Source organism: Nilaparvata lugens, chromosome 4 (genome assembly GCF_014356525.2).
Source record: "Nilaparvata lugens isolate BPH chromosome 4, ASM1435652v1, whole genome shotgun sequence".
NCBI classification, from domain to species: Eukaryota; Metazoa; Arthropoda; class Insecta; order Hemiptera; family Delphacidae; genus Nilaparvata; species Nilaparvata lugens.
This window is the reverse complement of record NC_052507.1, coordinates 57,757,528-57,779,933: the sequence shown is the minus strand read 5'-3', so window position 1 is coordinate 57,779,933 and position 22,406 is coordinate 57,757,528. Positions and strand designations below refer to the sequence as shown.

Below are 22,406 nucleotides of genomic sequence, written 5' to 3'. Positions count from 1 at the left end.
CTGCTATTTCTATAATTTATTCACATTAGATCAGATTAAGAACATTATATTAATGATCACACCTGCTTCAATATAATTTATGGCATTTTTGCATTTTATCCCAGCTCTGTTATATTATGTGAATACTCTCGTTATAGAAATACGAATATTTCTCCAGCTTCTGCTGAATTGGTTCCCCAGTTGCTCTTTGTTTGTACGCAGCCATGGCCTTTATAGACTTACAACAAGTTGCACAAGACTCTTTCAACTCCTAATCCAGACTAAATACCACGAGAATCAATAAGAGGATCCTTTTTCATCTAAAACAAAATTCCTGGGTAACTAAGTATTATAGAAATGTATTTCAATGTAACTTGGAATAGGCCTATAGCTAGGTGTTGTTCGGCTCCTATAATGTACATTCTTCTTTCCGTCTCCCATGACAACATATATGTAAAAATTTTAATGTATGGAAAGCACCTTTCCAGATACAATGTTCTATGACAGTGACGAAACTGTATAATTAATTTATCAATCCAGTTCTATTCAGCAAGCAACTTTTGATTGCATGGTGTATCTGAGACACGATTGACACGATTTGATTGAATTTGGATTATAAATATCTCTCAAAAATAATCTACCTTTCAATTCCCGTAGCGAAGCACGGGTGCCCTGCCGGTTAATGATAAAAAATTAATAAAAAAGTGATAGATTGTAAAGGCATAGGCTAATATTGATTACTTCTATAACTTGTAGTGAAACAAGAAATCTGTTAACCTTATAGTGATTTAATGATTATTATATGCAATCGAAAAAAATCCTCAATTTTGATTATTTTTGAGTACTCGCGAAGCATTTCATCAATTTGAGAGCGCTGAATCCGAATCTGAAATTACAATTTCTCTATCTTCATTTTTCGCAATTTCAGTTTCCGATGAGCTACTGGAGACCGTCTGCCGTCTGAAGACAGCGCTACACACTTCAAGACCAGACCATTTTAAGGATATGATAATTAACAAACATAATATAATATCGTCGTAACCGGTATCGCCAGCAGTTAATGTCATGATTATACATTCATAGCGAAATTTTCGAATCTAAACATCATGATAATAATTATCATTTTCTATTAGGCTATATAGGTACACATTCTTACATGCCACAATACATTTCATTGTCTGACATATTTAATAATCTATTAATGTCAACAAACACGAATAGAACTAATATAAAGTGGATGAATCATCAACGCAGAGCATTATATATTCGTACCTGTCATATATAAATGTTCATCACATTTTGAGAGAGAGAGAATTGAATTAAATTGAAGAATTATCTTTATTAAGGGCGGAGTGAGAGAGCGATGAGCTATAGAGAGCGATGGAGAGAAAGAGAAAGAAGAAGGGAGTTATAGTGTGGAGGAAAGATGGAGAGGGAGTGCGTGGAAGGGAGTGAGAGTGATGTTGACAATGAGGTGCATAGTAATATTATTGATGATTGTTGTTGGTAGGTAATCAGGAGTAGTAGATATTAATAGTTTTAATGAGAGGAGGATTGGATGCAGAGAAAATTAATATTTTAATACATGTTAGTTGTCTCTACAATGTATGGAATTTATATTACAAGTAAACTGTGATGTATACCTATATGGGTATACTATACCCTTCACAGTTTATATACCTACATGAGACCTCACTTCACCACAATGCTATTAATCAACAGCCTTTCGCATGATTCTGGATTATTTACTGTCTAATTCTCTCTCTCTCTCTCTCTCTCTCACTCTCTCTCTATCTATCTATCTCTCACTCTCTCTCTTTCTCTCCCTTTGAATATTTCTCAATCTCTTCCTCTTTATTACACACTCTCGTTTTCTCTCTCCATTCCCTTTCTTTTTTTGTTTTCACGTTTGAGACATATTATTTATTATGAATATCTTTTCTCATATCTTATGCTCTCTCATTGTTATCACTTTCCCTCACAATCATCCTTTTGCCACTCATTCTCTCATGCAAGTTATCTTTTGTCTCGTTCCATTAATTCTCTTTTTCACACACTCCAACGATCTCTCCCCCACTCACTCCCTGTTTCTCTCTGCATCTGTCACCATATGCTAATGGTGGAAATTCATGGGCATTGTACCAGGCTGAATACAGAATCCATCATTGTCCATTCTGGTGCTCCAATCAATCAATCAGTCTCTGATGAGTATAAAGAACGAGAAAAATTTTGATAAATTATTCGTCTGTAAAGTTGCGTTTACACCAAAATTATTAACAAAATGTTTATAACTTAAACCTTATAGATTATATTAGATTGAACATAACTCATCATACACATGATGAACTTATGTGTTTGTCAAGTTCCGTCCAATCTAATAGAATCTATAAGGATTAAGTTTTTAATATTTTGTCAATAACTTTGGTGTAAATAACGCAGCTTAAGAGACAATATTGTTACACTATGATTCGAATACTACTACATATGGGCTCTGAAATAGTACATTTGGGCTCTATATATTATAGGCACTGTTCTCCAATTTCGGAGAAAGCACAAGATGAGTTACCAGACCAGAGTCCCATGCTACCATGATAGGTTGGCTATGAATTGAGGACGATTCCCGAAAAGCTTTCAACAATGTCCAACTTTGTTAGATTGGTAATAGGTTAAAAGCATATAACAAAACGATTTGAAAAAAAACGATACGAGGCACTGTTCAGTGCTACCTGTAGATGTTATTCAGAGCGTAGTGGTTACCGGTAAACATGAAGGGCGCAAGGATCTGAGGTATCTAGTACAGCAATAACTGTATGACAGAATAGACCCTGGAATAATAGCGTCAAATACGTGTGCACTTATCGCAAGAGCAGATGTGCTTCTACAGTGCGAATCACTTCCAAGTGTCAGCATCCATTGTAAATCACATTAATGAATCCCATTCAACTAATGCTGTCATTTGGATGAGCTGATGCGAGTAATGCTTATTGGTAATCCAAGCACACAACGTGAGGGAGATGGACAAGATATAGTGAGAGATTCACTCTCATCTGCCAGCATTACTCAATGCAATTTCATTGCTTTCAATCCGCCAGTGCTGACAGTTTGAAGTGAATCTCACTCAATAGAATGGTAAGCATTGAATGCGCAAGGGTGGCATCAACGTAAACTCACTAATCCCACTCACAAACACAAATCATATACAGTATATATACACATAAGATATCAACACCTATTTCTTCAGTCTGTAGATCGTATATTCGCAAAGATTAAATATGGCGAATATCTGTTGCAAGGAGTTAGTATCAGTGACAAAGGCGGGAAATACATGACACAGATTATTATCGATATACAGATAAACTTTATCTGTTCAAGCTGTCTCAACCTGAGTTCAGATTTCAATAAATGTGAGACAGTTGGAGTTGATCAGACTGTAACAATGTTTCTGAAAAATATTTCTGATTTACATGTTGAGTGCAGGAGATACAATATTTCAATATTCAATTAGGAATCAGATTGTAGTGCAAACATTTCTGTTCTAGTACAAAGATTATGGCCACTTCATCAATTCAAATCAAACACAGTATTGTATTGTGAGGAGGAAAAATGGGGTTCTATCAGTTTTCTGTAGTGAAACAAATATTTATCCATCCTTACAACTTTTACTGGAAGTCGAAGACTTGATTGGAATACAAGAATTATATGATTTACAAAACTAATGACAGTCACTGTAAATTTCACATTCAAGTCCATTTGCACAGTAAAAGTTCAAACTGAAATGAATCAGCTGATGGCTCAATCTCGAAATGAACCACAATGAGACTTGATATGAATTTAAACCAGTTCAAAATGAAATTTCGATCCAACTGACAAACGGCAAACGGCACTGAATCACAATCAACTTGAGGTTTTGTACAAAGATAAAGTATGTGAGCAGGTTTCAGTCGTATTTTGAGAAAATGAACTGTACTATTCGGACGATAAGTAAGTGAGAATGCGTGTTCCATAGTCAGTTCCTGCGTCAGTGAAATGGACCAAATGGACCAACATAACTGGTCGCTAGCCTCACCACTAATTAAAAGACTACTACCAACCTGCGTCGGAATTGACAAACACTAACTTTCCGTCTGAGTACACGACCATCGAAAATGTCCAGTGAAATATAACGTCATTGAACTGGGCCTAATCTCCAGTCATGGAGAGCACAACACTAATCTTTCTCTGATTCAGCCATCAACAAAATTTTTTATTGAAGGTTTGAGCTGCCATATCTCGGCATCTACAGCCCATCATCACTCAGCAAGCTAGAAATCAGACATTTGAAGTTCACAGCTGAATTGAGGTGAATCGTTTATTTAGTTTCATATCAACTATTTATTGTTAGCCAATGAATAGAATAGAATAGAATAGAATTATAGAATAGAATAGTATAGATGTTTATTCCATCAAAACAATTTCAAAATACAATAATAACACTTTTAATCAATTGATTGACAATAGAAAGTGCCATACAATAATAAAAATATTTTTATTATGACAATTGGCAATACTATGATATCTGTATAAGTATATAAGTATCTATAAACAGTAAATCACAAAAAAAATTTACTTCATATCACGTTTATTGACTACTAGGGTCGCAAGGGTCCATTTTAAAACTTTACAGACTGAAAACTTGACGTGATAAAATATTGGAAAATTGAAAATAGGCCTATAACCATCCTCGAATCTTTATGCAAAATTTCAAGTCAATCAGTCGTGATGATTAACTTGCGATTTTAAAATTTAAGCAATTTAAAAATGCGTCAAACATAATTTTCCTATCCTGCTATGTGTATAAGCCAGTTTTTTCCATTATTATAGTATAGATGGATGATTTATCAGTATCTTTGGATGACAATAACTTTTGAGCGGTTTGAGAAATCGATGTGCGGTTTTCACCATTCATTTCCTCTTGAAATTCTGTATCGAAATCATGTATCATATGATTATGACTTACCTCCCAATTTGAAAATATGAAGTTGAGTTTAAAATTTGAAGTGAATATGAAGTTGAGTTTCGAAGAATGGATAATCAGGTGGGCTCAAATATCTCAGTTTTGTCCAATACTAATGATTTTTTATAGAATGTGAGGTTTTTCATGTTAACTGCCAGGGCTTGCTAAACTCTAAATTTGACATTGAAATCCTATTGTCACAGGAGGGAGCTTCTTTCGATATTGTTTGTCTGACTGAGCATTGGCTGCGACAGAATGAATTAGAGGTTTTTGCTCTTCCTGATTTTGGTTTGAGATCACAGTTTAGCAGACAACTAAAAAATAGAGGTGGGTCTTGTATATTCGTTCGTGACAGATCTATCAAAAATTGTAATACCAGAAACGACATAGTCTCATTGGCTATTGAAAGTGTATTTGAAGTATCCGCTATAGAATTGAGATTGAAAAAGATGCCACAGAAGTTAATAGTCTTATGTTTGTAGAGAGCTCCCAATTCGAATTTCGAAATTTTTATCGAATCACTTAAATCTGTTTTATCAAAAGTCACATAAGAGAAAGGTAAAATAGTATGTTTATGCGGTGACTTAAACATAGATTACAATAAGGATAATAGAAACAGCAGTGTGTTCAAAGATTTATTAACAACATTCAATTTAAACAAAATAACTAAGGGCCCAACAAGAGTGATTAAAGATTCAGCTACAGAAATTGACTACATTATTTCGAACTATCCATCAGCTCTCTCTACTGGCGGAACTATTCCCTGCTCTTTTTCTGATCACGATGGTGGTAGTGCTAAACTAAAATTACAGAAATTAAAATCCAATTCTGAGGAGAAAAATGTTTACCGTTCGGGAAAAGTAAAAAGTACAGAGTAATAAATCAAAAAAATGTAACAGCTTTAAAAAACGGGCTTTCAAAAGAAATCCTGGCGCTCTGTTTACAATATTCTACAGATGTCCATACGATGTTCAATAGCTTCATGAACTCCTGTATAGGTCACTGTAATCAATATGTTCCAGAAAGATCAGTGGGCAGGGGAAAAATAGATAAGCTATCGTGGATTACTCAAGGTATTAGGATATCTAGAGACAGATTGAAGACACTGAGCTTGTTATTGAAAATGCCATCTTCGGTAGGTACTATGATTCACTTAATTACATCGTCAGGTATAAAATACTTTCACTTAGAATCCTTTTTTGAAATTTATAAAAATACTTATAGAAAGGTACTGAATGCTGCCAAAAAAATTGCCGCTAGTACATTTATAAAAAAATCTTCAAATCAAACAAGAGCAATATGGAAACTAGTTAAGACTGAGACAGGAAAGAGTACCGCTTCAACATTAGAAACAAACATAGCCAATGAAACTGGAATTATAAAAGGAGGCAAAAAAGCTGCAGATTTAGTAAATAATTATTTCATAAATACTCCTCTGAAAATACAACGAGCTATCTGTAAATATACTGAAGTAGATGAATTTTTGAAGTTCTTTAGCAGTGTTCATCAACAGTCGCGCACTTTCCACTTGAAAGAATTTGATCCAATAAGTAGAACAGAACTCAGAAAGATAATTAAATCATTAAAAAATAAAAAATCCTATGATCACTACAATATTTCAAACTATCTAGTAAAACAAACAGCCGAACATATAATTGAAGCTCTGACTTATATCTTTAATAAATCAATGAAAGCCGGTTGTGTACCGTTAAAGTTGAAATATTCTAAGGTAGTCCCCATTTATAAAAAAGGTAACCACAAGCTTCCTGAAAATCACAGATCGATTGCCAATATTTGACACCAATATTACACCAGTATTTCTGAAGATATTCGAATACGTAGTGCTCCACAGATTAAGAAAGTACTTAAACAAGTTAAAACTGCTGTCCCCTAAACAGTTTGTATTCAGGCCCGGCACTTCTACAGGTGATGCGTTTTTTTCTTTTATAAATGAAGTGCTGAATTCTGTGGATGGAGGATCCAGGGTATGTGGCCTGATTGCCGATCTTTCCAAAGTTTTCGATCTTGTAAACATTGAAATTTTATTGAAAAAGATGAAATTATATGTTTTTGAAGGCAAGGTTCTCAAGTGGTTCGTATCATACTTTGATGAGAGATATCAGCGGGTGGAAATACAGTCTCACTCTTTTGTGTATCAGTCGGAATGGTTACAGGCGAGGAGTGGGGTCCCTCAGTGATCAGCCCTTGGTCCTTTGCTTTTCCTTCTATATATTAACGACTTGCCACCACACCTTGAGCCAGCACACTGTGTTTTATACGCTGATGATGTAAGTATTTTGTTGAAAAGTAACAGTCAGCATGATATGAAATCTGAAAGTAGAAGAGCTCTTCAGAAACTAGAAGAATGGCTGGCCTCAAATATGTTAGTACTAAATTACAATAGGACTATGCAGATTCCATTCAGAACGGCTCGGGAAGCAGTATTGGATTCGAGAGATGGAAACATAGGTTCAGCAAACGAGGCAAAGGTACTTGGAGTAGTGCTGGACTCTGAACTCTCCTGGCGACCTCATCTAGACCAACTAAAAAGCAAACTAAACTCGGCAGTATTTGTTCTTAGAACCGTGAAGAAATTTCTGGATGCAGGAACGCTTAGAAGTGTTTATTTTGCTGTGTTCCATTCTCTTCTTTCATACGGTGTTATATTTTGGGGCAATTCAACTCATGCAATACATATATTCAGGATTCAAAAGTGGGCAGTTAGAGTTATGGTGGGTGAACCTATTAGAGCAAGTTGTAGAGGTTATTTCAAAGAGTTAAAGATTCTCCCACTACTAGGTGTATATATTTTGGAGGCTCTTTGTTTTATTGATAAGAATAAAGATAGGTTCAATACAGGAGAGTTGTTCCACTCATACAATACCAGATATAGACAAAACCTCAGAGATGACATTCATCGAACTGGTATGTATGAGAGGGGGGTAAAGAGTGCAGGAATTCGGCTTTATAATCCATTGCCAACACGCGTAAAGGCTCTTACAGGTGAAGAGTTCTGAATTAAGGTGAGGGAGGAGTTGTTGCAGATTTGTCCTTATTCCAGTGAGGAATTCTTTTTGCATTATGGAATGCAAAGATTGACGACTTAGATTTTAATTGACAAATCCTTATACCCCTTTCATAGGTGGTCAGTGGGATGAAAAAAATGGCGGTTCCAAGATGGCGGACCAGAATTTTGTTGTGACAGAAAATCAGTATTTTTATTCGAATAGGATCCAATCATACCTATCATCTAATCGCCCTTTTAAAAGAAATGTTCAGCTGTTTCTATACAACTGGAAGCATGACAAATTGAAAACTTGACGTAATGAAATTTTGAAGATTTGAAAATAAGCCTCTAACTATCCTCGGTTAATTAAGAATCTATATGAAGAATTTCAAGTTAGTCAGTTGAGTAGTTCAGACGTGATTATGCGTCAAACATAAGTTTCCTATTCCGTACGTGTATATAAGCCAGTTCTTTCCTTTATTCTAGTATTAGATAACAGAAGAAGACATATTACTTGAAAAACTCAAATCATATTGACTTTTTCAATACATCAATTTTAGAATCGATTAGATCCTCCTCAATTCGAATCAGGCAGTCTTTTTTGCTTCCCCAATTCCAAACAAAATACCTACAAATTCGTTTCACTCCTAATGTGTCTAATAGTACATTATAACTGAAGAATATAAATTATTACGATACTAATTTTATTGTGATAATGCTTTTCTTATGAATTCCAATAACACAGCATGAAACTCATGTCCATTCATTCACACTGGTTGAGAAATTTTACATAGAGTGGGTGAAAAGTTTGAGAACGGCTTAATACTATCTCATACTCAAAGGTAATTTGACGGTGGGTGTGATTGGGGTTCCTACTGAAATTGAAAATACTACTTTACCATGACTTCGAAATCTGGTCCGCCATATTGAATGCAACTTTTTTTTCTAAATGAAGGTGGTCATGCAATACATGATTTCGATACGGAATTTAAAAAAAATCTTCCAAAGGGTTCGAGATTCCGTGATTGCCTTGAAATTCCGTATTGAAACCATGTATCAACCATGGATTCGAAACAAAGTTGGATTCAAAATGGCGGACCAGATTTTTGAAGTCATAGTAGAGTAGTATTTTCAATTTTAGTGGGATCCTCAATCACACCCACCATCAAATTACCTTTGTGTATGAGATATTAAGCCGTTCTCGGAATTTTCACCCACTCTGTAAAATATTATTTGATGAAATTCAAGTTCAAACGTAATGAAAACAACATACTTCAAAAAAGTATTTATAATATTATATTAATATTATAAGAACAAAAAAAGTGAAAAATTCGGGTATCGATCAGAGAGAAACTGACATATATTATTTATAAGTTTTCAAATATTTTTTTTCCACTATTTTAAAAATTTATCTAGTCTTACTTTGTGAATGAATGTTGGGGTTTGAATGTGTGTGACTGTTGTCTGTGCTTACCATTGTTTGGCCGTCACAAGTAATGAATTGAATTGAATTATGGTTAATTAAAAACTAAAAATGCCACTTAATTCAATGATCTGCAACTTTTTAGTATTGGAGACTTTTGATTCCACTGTTTTTTGGTTCATTCAACTTCAATTCCATCTGTGATATAAACTTATTTTTTTCAATGATTTAGACTATATTATATAAATATTGTAGTAACATTTGTAATTTATTTATGATGTGATGTTTATGACTTGTGTTAATATTGCATTATATACGATGCATAACATGAAAAATAGAATTGAATTGAATTGAATTGAGAGCACTCGCGCCGAAGCCGAGCACTCGACCATTAGACCACGGCTGCGTTCAAAATATGGTGTCTTGTACTAACACTTTAAGTTCCTCACTTAACAACATAACTTTAACAACATTAAACCATGCATCAACTGCATCTGGAGAAAACTCCCAAAACCTGGCTTGAACTCTTTTTTTGATTTTTTTCAAGAACTTATCTTTACGTATCTCGAGTGGCAAATGGTTGAAAAATGTTGGCCCAAGAAACAAAAAACATTTTTGAAATAATGTACAATTGGCTCTTGGGCACATTAAAAACTGTTGAGTTACTTGACGCATTGATTGAGTGCTGGCTCTCACTTCCCCCCCAATTTTGTAACTGCCACCACTCATTCTATGGAACAGTGCAAGCACCTTGAATATGTAAAGGTTACGAAATGGAAAAGCTCCCATGATCAGCTTGAAAGGCAGAAATGAATGCGTTTGTCTATGTACAGCAAGTATGACCCTCACCACAGCCTTTTGTAAAGTTACAATTGGTCTGAGATGGGAGATATAAGTTGAGGCCCAACATGCAATTTCATAGTCTAGTTTAGAATTGAACTAGAAAATTGAAAACATAACTGGTGCAAAACACTGAAGGGCAGGAATTGACGCAGATTATAGAACTTTCTTTAAATAATTGATAAGTATTTTCTCAGGCTAAGCACATGCAAGTTCCATGACAACTTTTCATCCACAATCAGCCCAAGATACTTAATTGATTGAGTTTGCTCAACGTTGCAGCAATCACATTGCAACTAATTGCATCCAATTACATGATACTTGAGAGGGGTATCAAATACAAAAGGGTTTGACAAGGTGAAATTTAAAAACTTTGTTTTAACTGCATTCAACGATAACCTATTGCAATCGAACCAAAGTCTCAAGCTATTTAGATCTAGTTGCATCATCTTCTGCACTTCATGAACATCATCAAAAGTATAAGTGAATGCGGTATCGTCAGCAAAAGATGTGTCATATCCATGAAATTTAATGAGAGAATAGATCATTGATTTACACCAAGAATAACAGTGGTCCAAGAACCGATCCCTGCGGAGCTCCATTTGTAATCCTGAGTGTTTCACTTTTAACAGAACCAAGCTCAACGTATTGCTTCCTATTCCCCAAATAGGATTTCATCCACTCCAATGCTGTACCCCGTATACCAGCTGAAAATAGTTTATGGATTGAGATCGAGTGATCAACCATATCAAAAGCTTCACTTATGTCAAGAAACAAACCCGAAACTCCACTTTCAACTTTAGTGTTTAGACCTGAATATAATCTTGAAATAAAATGACAACGCCATCTCAGTGCTTAAATCCTCCTGGAAACAAAACTCCCGTATAGAAAAATTTGTTAGTATTTAAGAACTGGAACTTCCTTCTTTTGACCATTTTTTCAAAAATTTTAGAAAATATTGATAACAGGGATGTTACATCCCTGAAATCATATGATAACATGGGTCTCTAATTTGTTGGATTCGTTTTATCACCCCCTTTATGCACGGGAACAACCTTAGCAATCTTCAGAGCTCCAGGAAAAGCCCCACTAAAAATACTTGAGTTGAATATGTGATGCAACACCGGTACTATTGCAATAGCAATATTTTTAATTAGATAAAAAGAGATATTGGCAGGTCCAAGAGACTAACCTTCCTTCAATGACTGAATTCCTGTTAGTATTTCATTGAAATCAATAGGTGTTAAAAAATAGAATTGCTTATACGATTTGTTTTGAATTTCGTTTTATAATTACTAATAATGTTTTGGTTTACTTGATTTATTGATGAAACCAACCTGCCAGGGACATCAATGAAATATTTATTGAAGGCTACTGTAATTGATTGCAAATCTGTTAGGACAGCATCATCTATTCTCAAATTATCAGTTACAATTTTTTTAGAAGTCTTACCACACAATTTGTTAATCTCTTCCCATTGTGTCCTGGCCGGCAAGCTACCCAAATTAAATTAATATTTACGTTTCTCCTCTTTAATCCAATTTCTAATCTTATTTTTTTAAGTATTGAAAGAATTTCTGAGTCTGACATTATCTGGATTTCTACTGAGTGTAGAATGTCTTCTTCTTTTTGACACCCGGTTTCAGATATTCCTTCTTGATGCTATCCACAGTGGAAGTCAATGCTACCACATCTTCTTCAACACAGGCCATATTGGCAATCAACCGAACATCCTCATTCAGTCTTGATTCCACTTCACTTTCCAAGTTTGACTTCATCAATTTATTCATATCAAAACTCGGTTTACACTTCTTGATTACCTTCTTCAATTTGACCTTGAAATCGCCCACTAACAGAGTGTGAACTGATTGTATGTCAGCACTTGGGTATGTTTTTGCACTGGTACAGCTGTTTCTGTATCTTTTATTGACCAGGATAAAATCAATTTGATTCCTTATTATATTTTCTGGCGAATCTCTTGGTGACTTCCACGTATAAAGTCTTCTGGGTGGTAATGTGAGAAAAGTATTCATTATCACAAGACCTTCTTCTCTCGCAAAGATGCTCAATTGATTTCCCCTTTCATTTCTCTCTCCTAGTCCAAATGAGCCTATACAATAACCTTCACGTCCCTTTCCAATCTTTGGGTTGAAATCTCCTATAAGTATGTTCACATCTTGTTTTGGTAACTGCCCCAACACAATCGTGATCTGTGAATAGAATTCAGTCATTTCTTCATCTGAATGGTCTGTTGTTGGAGCATACATCTGTATGATGTTCAGAGGTGTGGGAGAAGCTCTTATTTGTAATAGCATGACTCGCTCTGAGATTGGAATGAAATTTGTGACACTATCTGCTATCGATTTACTCACTATAATACCCACACCACACTGAAAACTCCCATCTGATGTTCCAGAATAGTAAACTCAATATTTACCAATATCACAGTAGCTTGATCCTGGCCAACGCATTTCACTAATGCCCATGATCTTGATATTCAAACTTTCCATTTCCAGTATTGCATTATCAATTTTTCCTGCCTGTGCCATCGATCTTATATTCCAAAGTGCCTATTCTCATATTCATCTCCAATTTATTCTTCCTTGTACCTTCAATGACTCTGTTCATAACCGTCTCCCCCGGAGAAAATAATATAGATTAATGTAGTTGTTGAGCCAAGAAAATAACTGGTTAAGCTTGGTTTGAAATAATTTACTATAACCGTTATAGTAATCAAGCCTAGAAATAATAAACCAAAAAACAATATTCATAATTATAAAAATGTACGAGACTACTTGGTAATGAATAATATTCAAATTCAAATAAATAAAAACAACTCATCATGATGAGTTACATGGCTAACCTTGATTTTGGTGTCAAAAAATGATATATAGATTACTGATACTGTAAAATATTAATAGTCTAACTACTTTTTCAAGATCCTCAGAACGTCAAATAACTATTTTCTTCGATTTGTCATCAACTCTAACATAAACACTCCCACCCCTAAACCATACATATTTAATGTCACCCTTCTATAGTAGCTCTTTCGCCTTCTTGAATAGAGCATTGTTGAACGGTTACATCGTTTCATTGATATAGATTATTTGATTGTTATTCACCCATCCAACATCACTCGCCATAATTTTTCCTTTGTTTACTTTACATTTTAGAAAATTCTGTTTATTCATGTTTCTCACAAATTCAACAATGATAGAAGGTTTGAACAATTGTCAACCATATTATCAGTGAATTCAAATTTTATGTCCTGAGCTTTCATTGCTCTGAAATGGAACACCAACAATATTTATACAGTTTTTCCTAGAATATTTCTGAAAAGCCGCAATGTCATATTCACTTTGTTCATATTTGATTCCAAGAAAGCTATCTCAGAACAATTTAACTCAATATTTGTGACACAAGAGTTTGTTTTGTTTTGTTTCGTGCTTCGAAATAACGGTTTTATTATCATTGATGAGTTCAAAGCATTTTTCGATGGATGTAATCATATCCTTCTGTTCAGTGCGAATAGGTTCTACATCAGATTTGTTTACGCCTAACTGAGTGTTGATAAAGTCGATTTCCACCTGTAACTGTTCTGCTGTGTAGCCTCCCGCTTGAGCAGCCGGCTGGCTATCTCTTTCCTCGTCTCTAGAGCCTTGCTTTTTAGGTGGCATGACTTATCAAAACAAGATTCAAAACTAATGCACTTTACTGAAATACTCTGTAAGCGTTTAACTTTGCACTTATGAACACGATATTTCGCATAGACACTGATAGCATATAGGGTAAGAGTTATGCCAACTTTGGCAGAAATCAGTTAACAATAACCCGTCAAATTTTAACGATTTCAAGGAGCTCCAGCAACCAGACGTCACTCTAGCTAAACATTCTTATCGCAATGCAACTTATTGTCTCCTGCGCCACCAACCATTATGATTTTTCAGCAACCATTGATCAAATTCTTGTGTTTTTCTTGTAATGAAATTGCTGATGGCCACACTTCGAACGTCTGCAAAAACCCCAATTTGTTTATCAGGAAACATGTCAGTTAATATACCTTCCAACCTATAAGTATTGGAGGCCTTATCATACTTATAAAACACATTTCCAATACTTTCGCAAGTATTGGAGTATCTCCAATACAAATATTTCCCACAGTATCACTAAATTCAATATACGTATCAACTCCAACTATGGTGATCGAATGTTGTAGCTTGGATGAGTAAATTTTTTCCACATCATATATGTTGGTTGAGAGATAATCACCGTAATTTGTAGAATACTTTCCAACACCAACTTTTAGCGGGAAAGCTCTCTTTGAAGTAAATTTTCCAAAGCAAGTTAACGCTGTTATAACCAAGACATTCGAAATTACTGCTGCACGACAAAGAAAAGTCCATCTTTTTTTCTTGTAGACGAAAATGACAGCTCTCCAATGCCCTACTTTGAATTTATTCGTATGTGAACTCAAACCATCATTTTCGGAACGTAGGCCACATTGAGGTGCACAATCCTTATATTCTTCCCACTCGCCATTTTGCAGGCATAACTTTTCTCCTAACATGTCAATAGACGGGGACTTGTATCTCCAATGGGCACATCGGATAGTGAGTTTTGTGCCAGGTTCAGCTGGTAATTGGCAGCTCACTTCATCACCTTTGGGTGTTGTACAGGAGAAAATAGTTGAATATGAATCATACTTTGGAGCACATTGTTTCTCACAGGTATGTTGGCCAGGGTATAGTTTCCCATCAAAACACACAGCAAAGTCGGTCGGTTTGATCACTTTTCTAAAATTGAAGCATTCAACACTAACAACAAACTCTCCGTTGCCATCAATGCTATCTCCGGTTGTCAACCTGTCCCCTTCAGAAGTCACGTAATGATACTCAGTGTTATCAGGAATTATGCATGTTTTTTTCCCAGAAGACAACATATTCTCAGAACCTCTGATCACTGCTCTGGAGTATTCATCACCTGCAAAATAATTATTATCGGATTGTCAGTCATCATTTTCTTATCATTGTTTAAGTTATTGATCATCTCTGATAATGATCAGAGAAGAAATAGGTGAAGAAGATAGAAAATGAGGGGGAGAAGAAGAAGGAGAAGAAGAAGAAGAAGAAGAAGAAGGAAAAAAGAAGAAGAAGAAGAAGAAGAGGAAGAAGAAGAAGGAGAACAAGAAGAAGAAGAAGAAGAAGGAAGATAAAGGAGAAATTTTTACTGGATTATTACTTTTTCAATGTTCACACTTTACATAGTTTGACACCATCTGAACATTTTTCACGGAGAATTTTCAATTAATAGACTGGATAATTTTATCAGTCTTTCATAATTGATGAATTGGATAGTTCTATTATTTATCTATCCCATTATCCTTAGTCATGGATGCTAACCCATGCTGACTGACATGAGTTAATAATTCTTTTTTAATTATTTTTGACGACACTTTAGTCAAGCTCCACACGTGAGTACTAGTTTTCAATAACTCTTATTGAAAAACTTAACTGTAGTGTCGTCAAAAATAGTACAAGAACGAATAAGTTTTCTATCAATTTCTTCTTTGACACTCGAAAATAGCCTGATAATTCCTAACAGGTTTTTTGGAAAATAAAAACAAAAACACTAGATTATTTGAAAACCCTTCTATTAGAACTGGAAAAAAATGCTTAGAACTAACAGTCAAACTCAGTATGAAAGTCCAAACAAGAATTGTAATAATATTAATGTATATCATGCAAACTTTAGTCCTCCACATGTTATAGAACTGTTCAAAATCCGAATCAAAATGACAAAATAAACTCTGATGAATTATCCGAGAAACTATGATTTAGCTTGGTTGATCATCCAGTTTGACTCACCTAGGGTAGCAATGAATAAAAATAATAGGAATTGGACTCCTCGGCACATTTATATGTGTTGAACAACTCTCGCTTAAAGACGTATTCTATTCTTTCACCTATTTATAACTTCACCTATCAATTATTTAGTGCTTATAACTTTGATAGTATTTCTGCTCTCTAGCATGTCACACCACATCCTCAACTAAATAAGGATCCCATATAGGCATAGCTTTTCCTTCTGATTTCTGGTTGAAGATTAAACTTTGAAATCTAGTTACAGGAAAAAACATTTTTCTATTAGTCCAGGCAATGAATGTGGGAAAATGAGTATGGATATAGAAGGAAAACTTTGGAAGACAATTTTTGACCTTATAGTTATGTTTAGGGTAGTGAGGAGGTGAACATAAACTGATATAACAATGGAAGGAAAATATGAGATAGTGAAATAATACATAAAGTTGAAGATTAAAATGCTCTACAAATTTTTAGGAGTGAATATCTCAAAGACTGTTGGAAGTATCACAAAACTCCACTGAGCAAAGGTTGTAGAGAATTCATCAATCTCAGTTTTTTAATGTTTTTATGTCTGTTGAACGTATTCTTTCTCCAAGATATAAGCGTGTAAGCAAAGAAAAAAATTGAAAAATTTAAATTTCCAACCACCCTCTCCCCTTTAGCACAAGAGTTAGGAATGATGACTTTTGATATGTTCACCTCCCAACTGGTCCTAACATTATTGCAAAACTTCCTAACTCAACACTAAAGCTGCTGCAGCACTCGTGGAGAATTGCATTAAATTAAATTAAATTGCATGATGAAATTATAAATCAAATGAGAAAGAATCCTGCATATGATCATAAACAGTATAGATATTTCCTATCGATTGGAGTTATAAGAGTTATAAAAGTTATAAAAGTAAAAATAACAAACAATTGAAGACAAACGTGATTTTTTTCAAAGATGTCACACCTTCAAGAGCGGATTTCCCGAAAACTATTCAGAATATAGAAAATGTGTGAGACATAAAACCATTCAAAAACTGAGATTGATGAATTCTCTACCTTTGCTCAGTGGAGTTTTGTGATACTTCCAACAGTATTTGAGATATTCACTCCTTGAAATCTGTAGAGCATTATAATCTTCAACTTTGTGATATGAATATTGTAGGAAATTACCTATGTGAGCTTCAATCTTGTATGAAATAAGCATATCCGTTAGATGCATAGTTTTCGAGTTTTAAGCGAGAATCCAAAATATTGTACTTTTGAACCACCCCTATCCACTTAGCACAGGAGGTAGCACAGGGGATAGGAATGGGGACTTTTAATATATTTTATCTCTTCACCACCCTAAACAGAACTGCAAGGTCAGAAATTGTTTTCCAAACTTTTCCCTCTATAACCCTTAGTTGACAATATTATAACATTCTACGTTTTCAAATTCATGAAGGCGTTTAAAATTGTTGATTGATAAACACATGAAGGTTTCCACAAATAGATTATCCATGTTTTCTGTATCAAACTGAAAAGTGCCATATCATATACCGGCTTGAAATTGTCTATCAAACAATTGAGAAATCTAGGATCTACATCACAGTTTTCCAAGGTGGAATTTAAATATTTGAATTGTTGGTGTTCAAAGGAAATTTTTATATTCCTATGCTTTCCAGAGGTAGCTGTTTCTTGAAAACATGATTCTCCAAAGTGTAATCTTAATGCTGTTATTGATATATGTGATTCAAGAACAATAAGGGAGCATTAAGAAAAATCCCAAAAATTGGTACCAAATAATGAAAAGTACGATGGAAATAAATCGGATTGATCGAGATCATTGACACTGTCCAGTGACATGGTCCTAATAGAATAATTATATTAAAAGGACGGCAAAAAATCGAACGTCCAAAATTGGATATATTTATGTAACTGGCTTTACAGTTCAACAGAACATGAAAGATATATTTGATAACTAACTAATACATATTCCAAACTGGAACATATACGGAGACGTTGAACAATTCAACAAAAATTATTTATGAATGATCTTTATAAATCATTGATAATTGAAGTATATCGATGATATTGATGAATATAGATGATATAATTCAAAGATAATATTATAAAATTCATAAAATTTTATTATTGGAATTTTCATGAACTTTTCACTTGGAAGCATGTTCTTTTTGAGAAGTTCAATAATTATTGTGAGATTTACTATTCTGCATTGCTAATGAAAACACAAATGATTCTTATCGAATCCATGCTGACAGGTTGATGAAAATCTGAAATATGTAATTTCCTAAAATTTACAAACATTAGAAACTGACAGCACTGGAATAAACATTTTGGGAAATCGGCTCCCACATTCCACATATTTGCAAAAACTGCGAACTTCATGCAAAGTGCTTTGTCTAGCTTAGTGCATGAGTTTCCACTACAGTAAGCTGACATGAATGAATTCATGGAATTTATGGATTCAAGATTCATGAAATATTTATGTGTATGTACTGAATAGACAATATTACTTCATGCAGCAATAATATCTCAATCAATACTGAGCAACGCATGTTTTCACATTCATTTCAAACTGTCAGCAATCCTTCACGAATAACACCGATGCGTTCCAATTGATGAATGCTGTCACTTTAAGCGGAACAATTCCGTCATTTTGTGGTAGATAGCATTGAAATTTCCATATTGGATGAGAGTTCTCACGCCAAGTTTCACAGCTTTTTGAACAGTTTTCACACTTCATTGGTTCGATTAGGCGAATACTTCATTGTTTATCATTGAAATGCAGAAAACTTCATGGTTTTTAATGTAACACATCCTTCCATATGTTCTATTGACATACTTTTGTACAGCTGTTGACACTCAACTTCAAGATTAATCATTCAATTTTAAAACAATAATATTTTATGCAGCTCGTACTGAAACAAATATTAGTGAACCTACATAATAATATTCAGGTTTCGTTTTTACTTTCCTTGCCCTATTACCATAGGTGAGGAAAGTAAGATACCCTAATTTAATGTTTTCTATACGTTTCAAGGTCCCCTGAGTCCAAAAACATGATTTTTGGGTATTGGTCTGTATGTGTGTGTGTGTGTATGAGTGTATGTGTGTCTGTGTACACGATATCTCATCTCCCAATTAACGGAATGACTTGAAATTCGGAACTTGAGGTCCTTACACTATAAGGATCCGACACGAACAATTTCGATCGAATGCGATTCAAGATGGCGGCTACAATGGCGAAAACGTTGTCAAAAACAGGGTTTTTTGCGATTTTCTCTAGAATGGCTCCAACGATTTTGATCAAATTCATACCCAGAATAGTCATCGATAAGCTCTATCAACTGCCACAAGTCCCATATCTGTAAAAATTTCGGGAGCTCCGCCCCATCAATGCAAAGTTCGATTTTAGATTCCCAATTATTATCAGGCTTCAGATACAATTTAAACAAAAAAGATCAAAAAGAGTGAATTGAGCATGAAAATCTCTACCATTAATGTTCAGTACATTTCCACCTAAAATTGAAAATAAGCTTTAAATTCGAGAAAATGTGATTATTCAATTGCAAATTATTGTTGATTCTATTAAATCATTCACTATGAAGAGATAGCAGAGATCATGTGTGTCTCCAGCGTTATTGCCCTGTCACCAGCTGGCTCAAATCTTTGAATAGTAGACTTGAGATGCGCGGGAACACTAGCGTCAGGTGATCAATTTTCATAACGGCAAGGGAAGTTGTGTGAGTGCGCCACACCAGATTTTTTCTTAATCATTCTAGGAAGACATGAACAGTTCGTTTTTAAATCATAAGTTATTCAAATCTATTGTAACACAACAATAATTCACTGCATATTGTTATAGTGAATGCGGACATATTCCTGGAATTCTTGAAACTTGAGTTGAACTGTTATTCAGCATAGGCTTAGAAAAATGAAATAATTGGAATAGAGACAAAACATGAGTATTCTAATCAAACAGAGATTCAAGCTCACTGTAATCCAGTGAGTGTGGAATGTAACATTCTATAGAATGCTGTAATCAGCACTTGGTTCTCCAACAAGGCAGACGAGCCGTTTCAAAATCAAAACAGTATATTTGAACACGATGATTACAGTAGATGGATGATTATTTTATCAAATTTCGTTCCCAACTATTCCAATTATTGGAAACCATGAGGTTCTGGTAAAATTCGACATTGAAATTCCAATAATTAGTTTATGATAAAGGAATGAACAGAGACGAATTGTGAGCATTTTCATCTACTTCAAACCGTTCAATATTGAATATCCTTCTTCTTCTTCTTCTTCTTCTTCCTTCTTCTTTTCTTCTTCTTCTTCTTCTTCTTCTTCTTCTTCTTCTTCTTCTCTTCTTCTTCTTCTCTCTTCTTCTTCTTCTTCTTCTTCTTCTTCTTCTTCTCTTCTTCTTCTTCTTCTCTTCTTCTTCTTCTTCTCTTCTTCTCTTCTTCTTCTTCTTCTTCTTCTTCTTCTCTTCTTCTTCTTCTTCTTCTTCTTCTTCTCCTTCTTCTTCTTCTTCTTCTTCTTCTTCTTCTTCTTTCTTCTTCTTCTTCTTCTTCTTCTTCTTCTTCTCTTCTTCTTCTTCTTCTTCTTCTTCTTCTCTTCTTCTTCTTCTTCTTCTTCTTCTTCTTCTTCTTCTGCTTCTTCTTCTTCTTTCTTCTTCTCTTCTCTTCTTCTTCTTCTTATTCTTCTTCTTCTTCTTCTTCTTCTTCTTCTTCTTCTTCTTCTTCTTCTTCTTCTTCTTCTTCTTCTCTTCTTCTTCCCCCTCCAATCAACGCATCCACATTTTCGCAACAGCAACTTTTGACAGTTCATTAATGAAGCGAAACTTGGAAAATGGTGCACACAGTGACTCACCTCTACGCAGTTTTATTCACTCCAAACCGTCAGCGTGAAGCACTGATGTTCTTAGGAAAGCTGCCAGTATGTATTAAATCTTACATTGCTTCAACTTCAGATTGATTCCTATTTTATCTTAAAATCAAATCCTCGACTAATGAATAATTTACATTATTATTGATTACGTTTAAAAATGTGTCAACCACAAAATAGCACGAGAAGTTAAGTTGTCACGTGGTATTTTAGCACCACAAAATACTTTTGAAATGAACTATTGAGCTTTAATAGAATTATAAAATAGAAAGAATAGATAGCCTAGTCAAGGTACCGCTCATGTAAAATCGAATGCTATCCATGATAAAGAGAAATCATGTTATCTATTAAGCGATAAGAGAATCATGCAAAATTGTAATTCAACAATAATGAGAATTCTTTGGCAGAATTAAAAATTATAAAGCGGCTTATTTATTATTGGCAGATCATAGAAAATAAAAGTTTGCATGTACATTTTGAGGTTAGAATTAGGGATGTCAATCCCGGGACTGATTTCCAATCCCGGTATTCCGGGATTATTTAATATCAATCCCGGGATCCCGGGACTGATCCCGGGATTGGCAAAAATCAGCTTCATGCATTTTTAACCAATTGTTCCTCCTCAATTACATGTTCAGTAACAGTGTGTGGAGATGAAAAAGGGCCCATTATAAAGGGAGAGGATATTACTGAAATGGAAAAATACTTAGGAATACTATTAAATTTATCATTCTATTCCTATAAATGTTTTCAAGACTAGGAGTAAAGTTTTCAAAAGCTGAATCACTACAAAATAAAATTATGTAGAGCCAACTATATTTTTACTTCAACTAGATACTCTACTTATGATGAAGAAAGAGAAGATATGAGGAATAATTAGACAGAGAGTGAATAGATGTTGCTTGTTTATTTCTGATTTCTAAAGTCTTTTCAAAGTTCTGAGTGCATTTCAAGGAAATGACATCAGCACTATTGCAAATATTGCGCCGTCTAGACCAGTAAATATAGAATGTAATAGAGTTTCAGAATATAGAATAGAATTCGAATATAGAATATAATACTCTTGAGTAATTACATTCTATACTCACTGGTCTAGACTGTTAATTATTGTGGTTCTTTGTAGACAGAAACAAACGTAGAGGCATAACAACCGATCAACATTATGCGAATTTGCGAATGATGTGAACCGATGTTGCGAATTCTATTTGGCCAGTACAGACAGTATATTATGTATAATATGCAACTGTAGGCTGTGCCTGTAGAATAAATTAGTTAAACACTTAGAACAATAAATTAGACATGCAAAACTCATATTATCACTGTAAAAGAATTCGATATTTATTTGTTTTGGAAAAATGGAATTCACAATTTCAGGTTTTCCAATCCCGAAAATCCCGGGATTGACGCTGAGAAATCCCGG

The 22,406-nt window shown here is 34.4% G+C and overlaps 2 protein-coding genes across 2 annotated transcripts in view; one reads left to right on the top strand and one right to left on the bottom strand.

The window, feature by feature from the left end:
- Positions 1-22,406, top strand: part of LOC111050300 (adenosine receptor A2b) — a 96,960-nt gene that overhangs the window by 18,122 nt on the left and 56,432 nt on the right. The gene's annotated exons all lie outside the window — the stretch shown is intronic.
- Positions 12,363-16,210, bottom strand: LOC120350880. The gene is made up of 2 exons (XM_039425963.1): positions 16,107-16,210; positions 12,363-15,222 (listed from the first exon to the last, which is right to left on the bottom strand). Exons 1-2 carry the CDS (start codon positions 16,153-16,155, stop codon positions 14,294-14,296), a joined length of 978 nt encoding a protein of 325 aa, XP_039281897.1. The 5' UTR covers positions 16,156-16,210; the 3' UTR covers positions 12,363-14,293.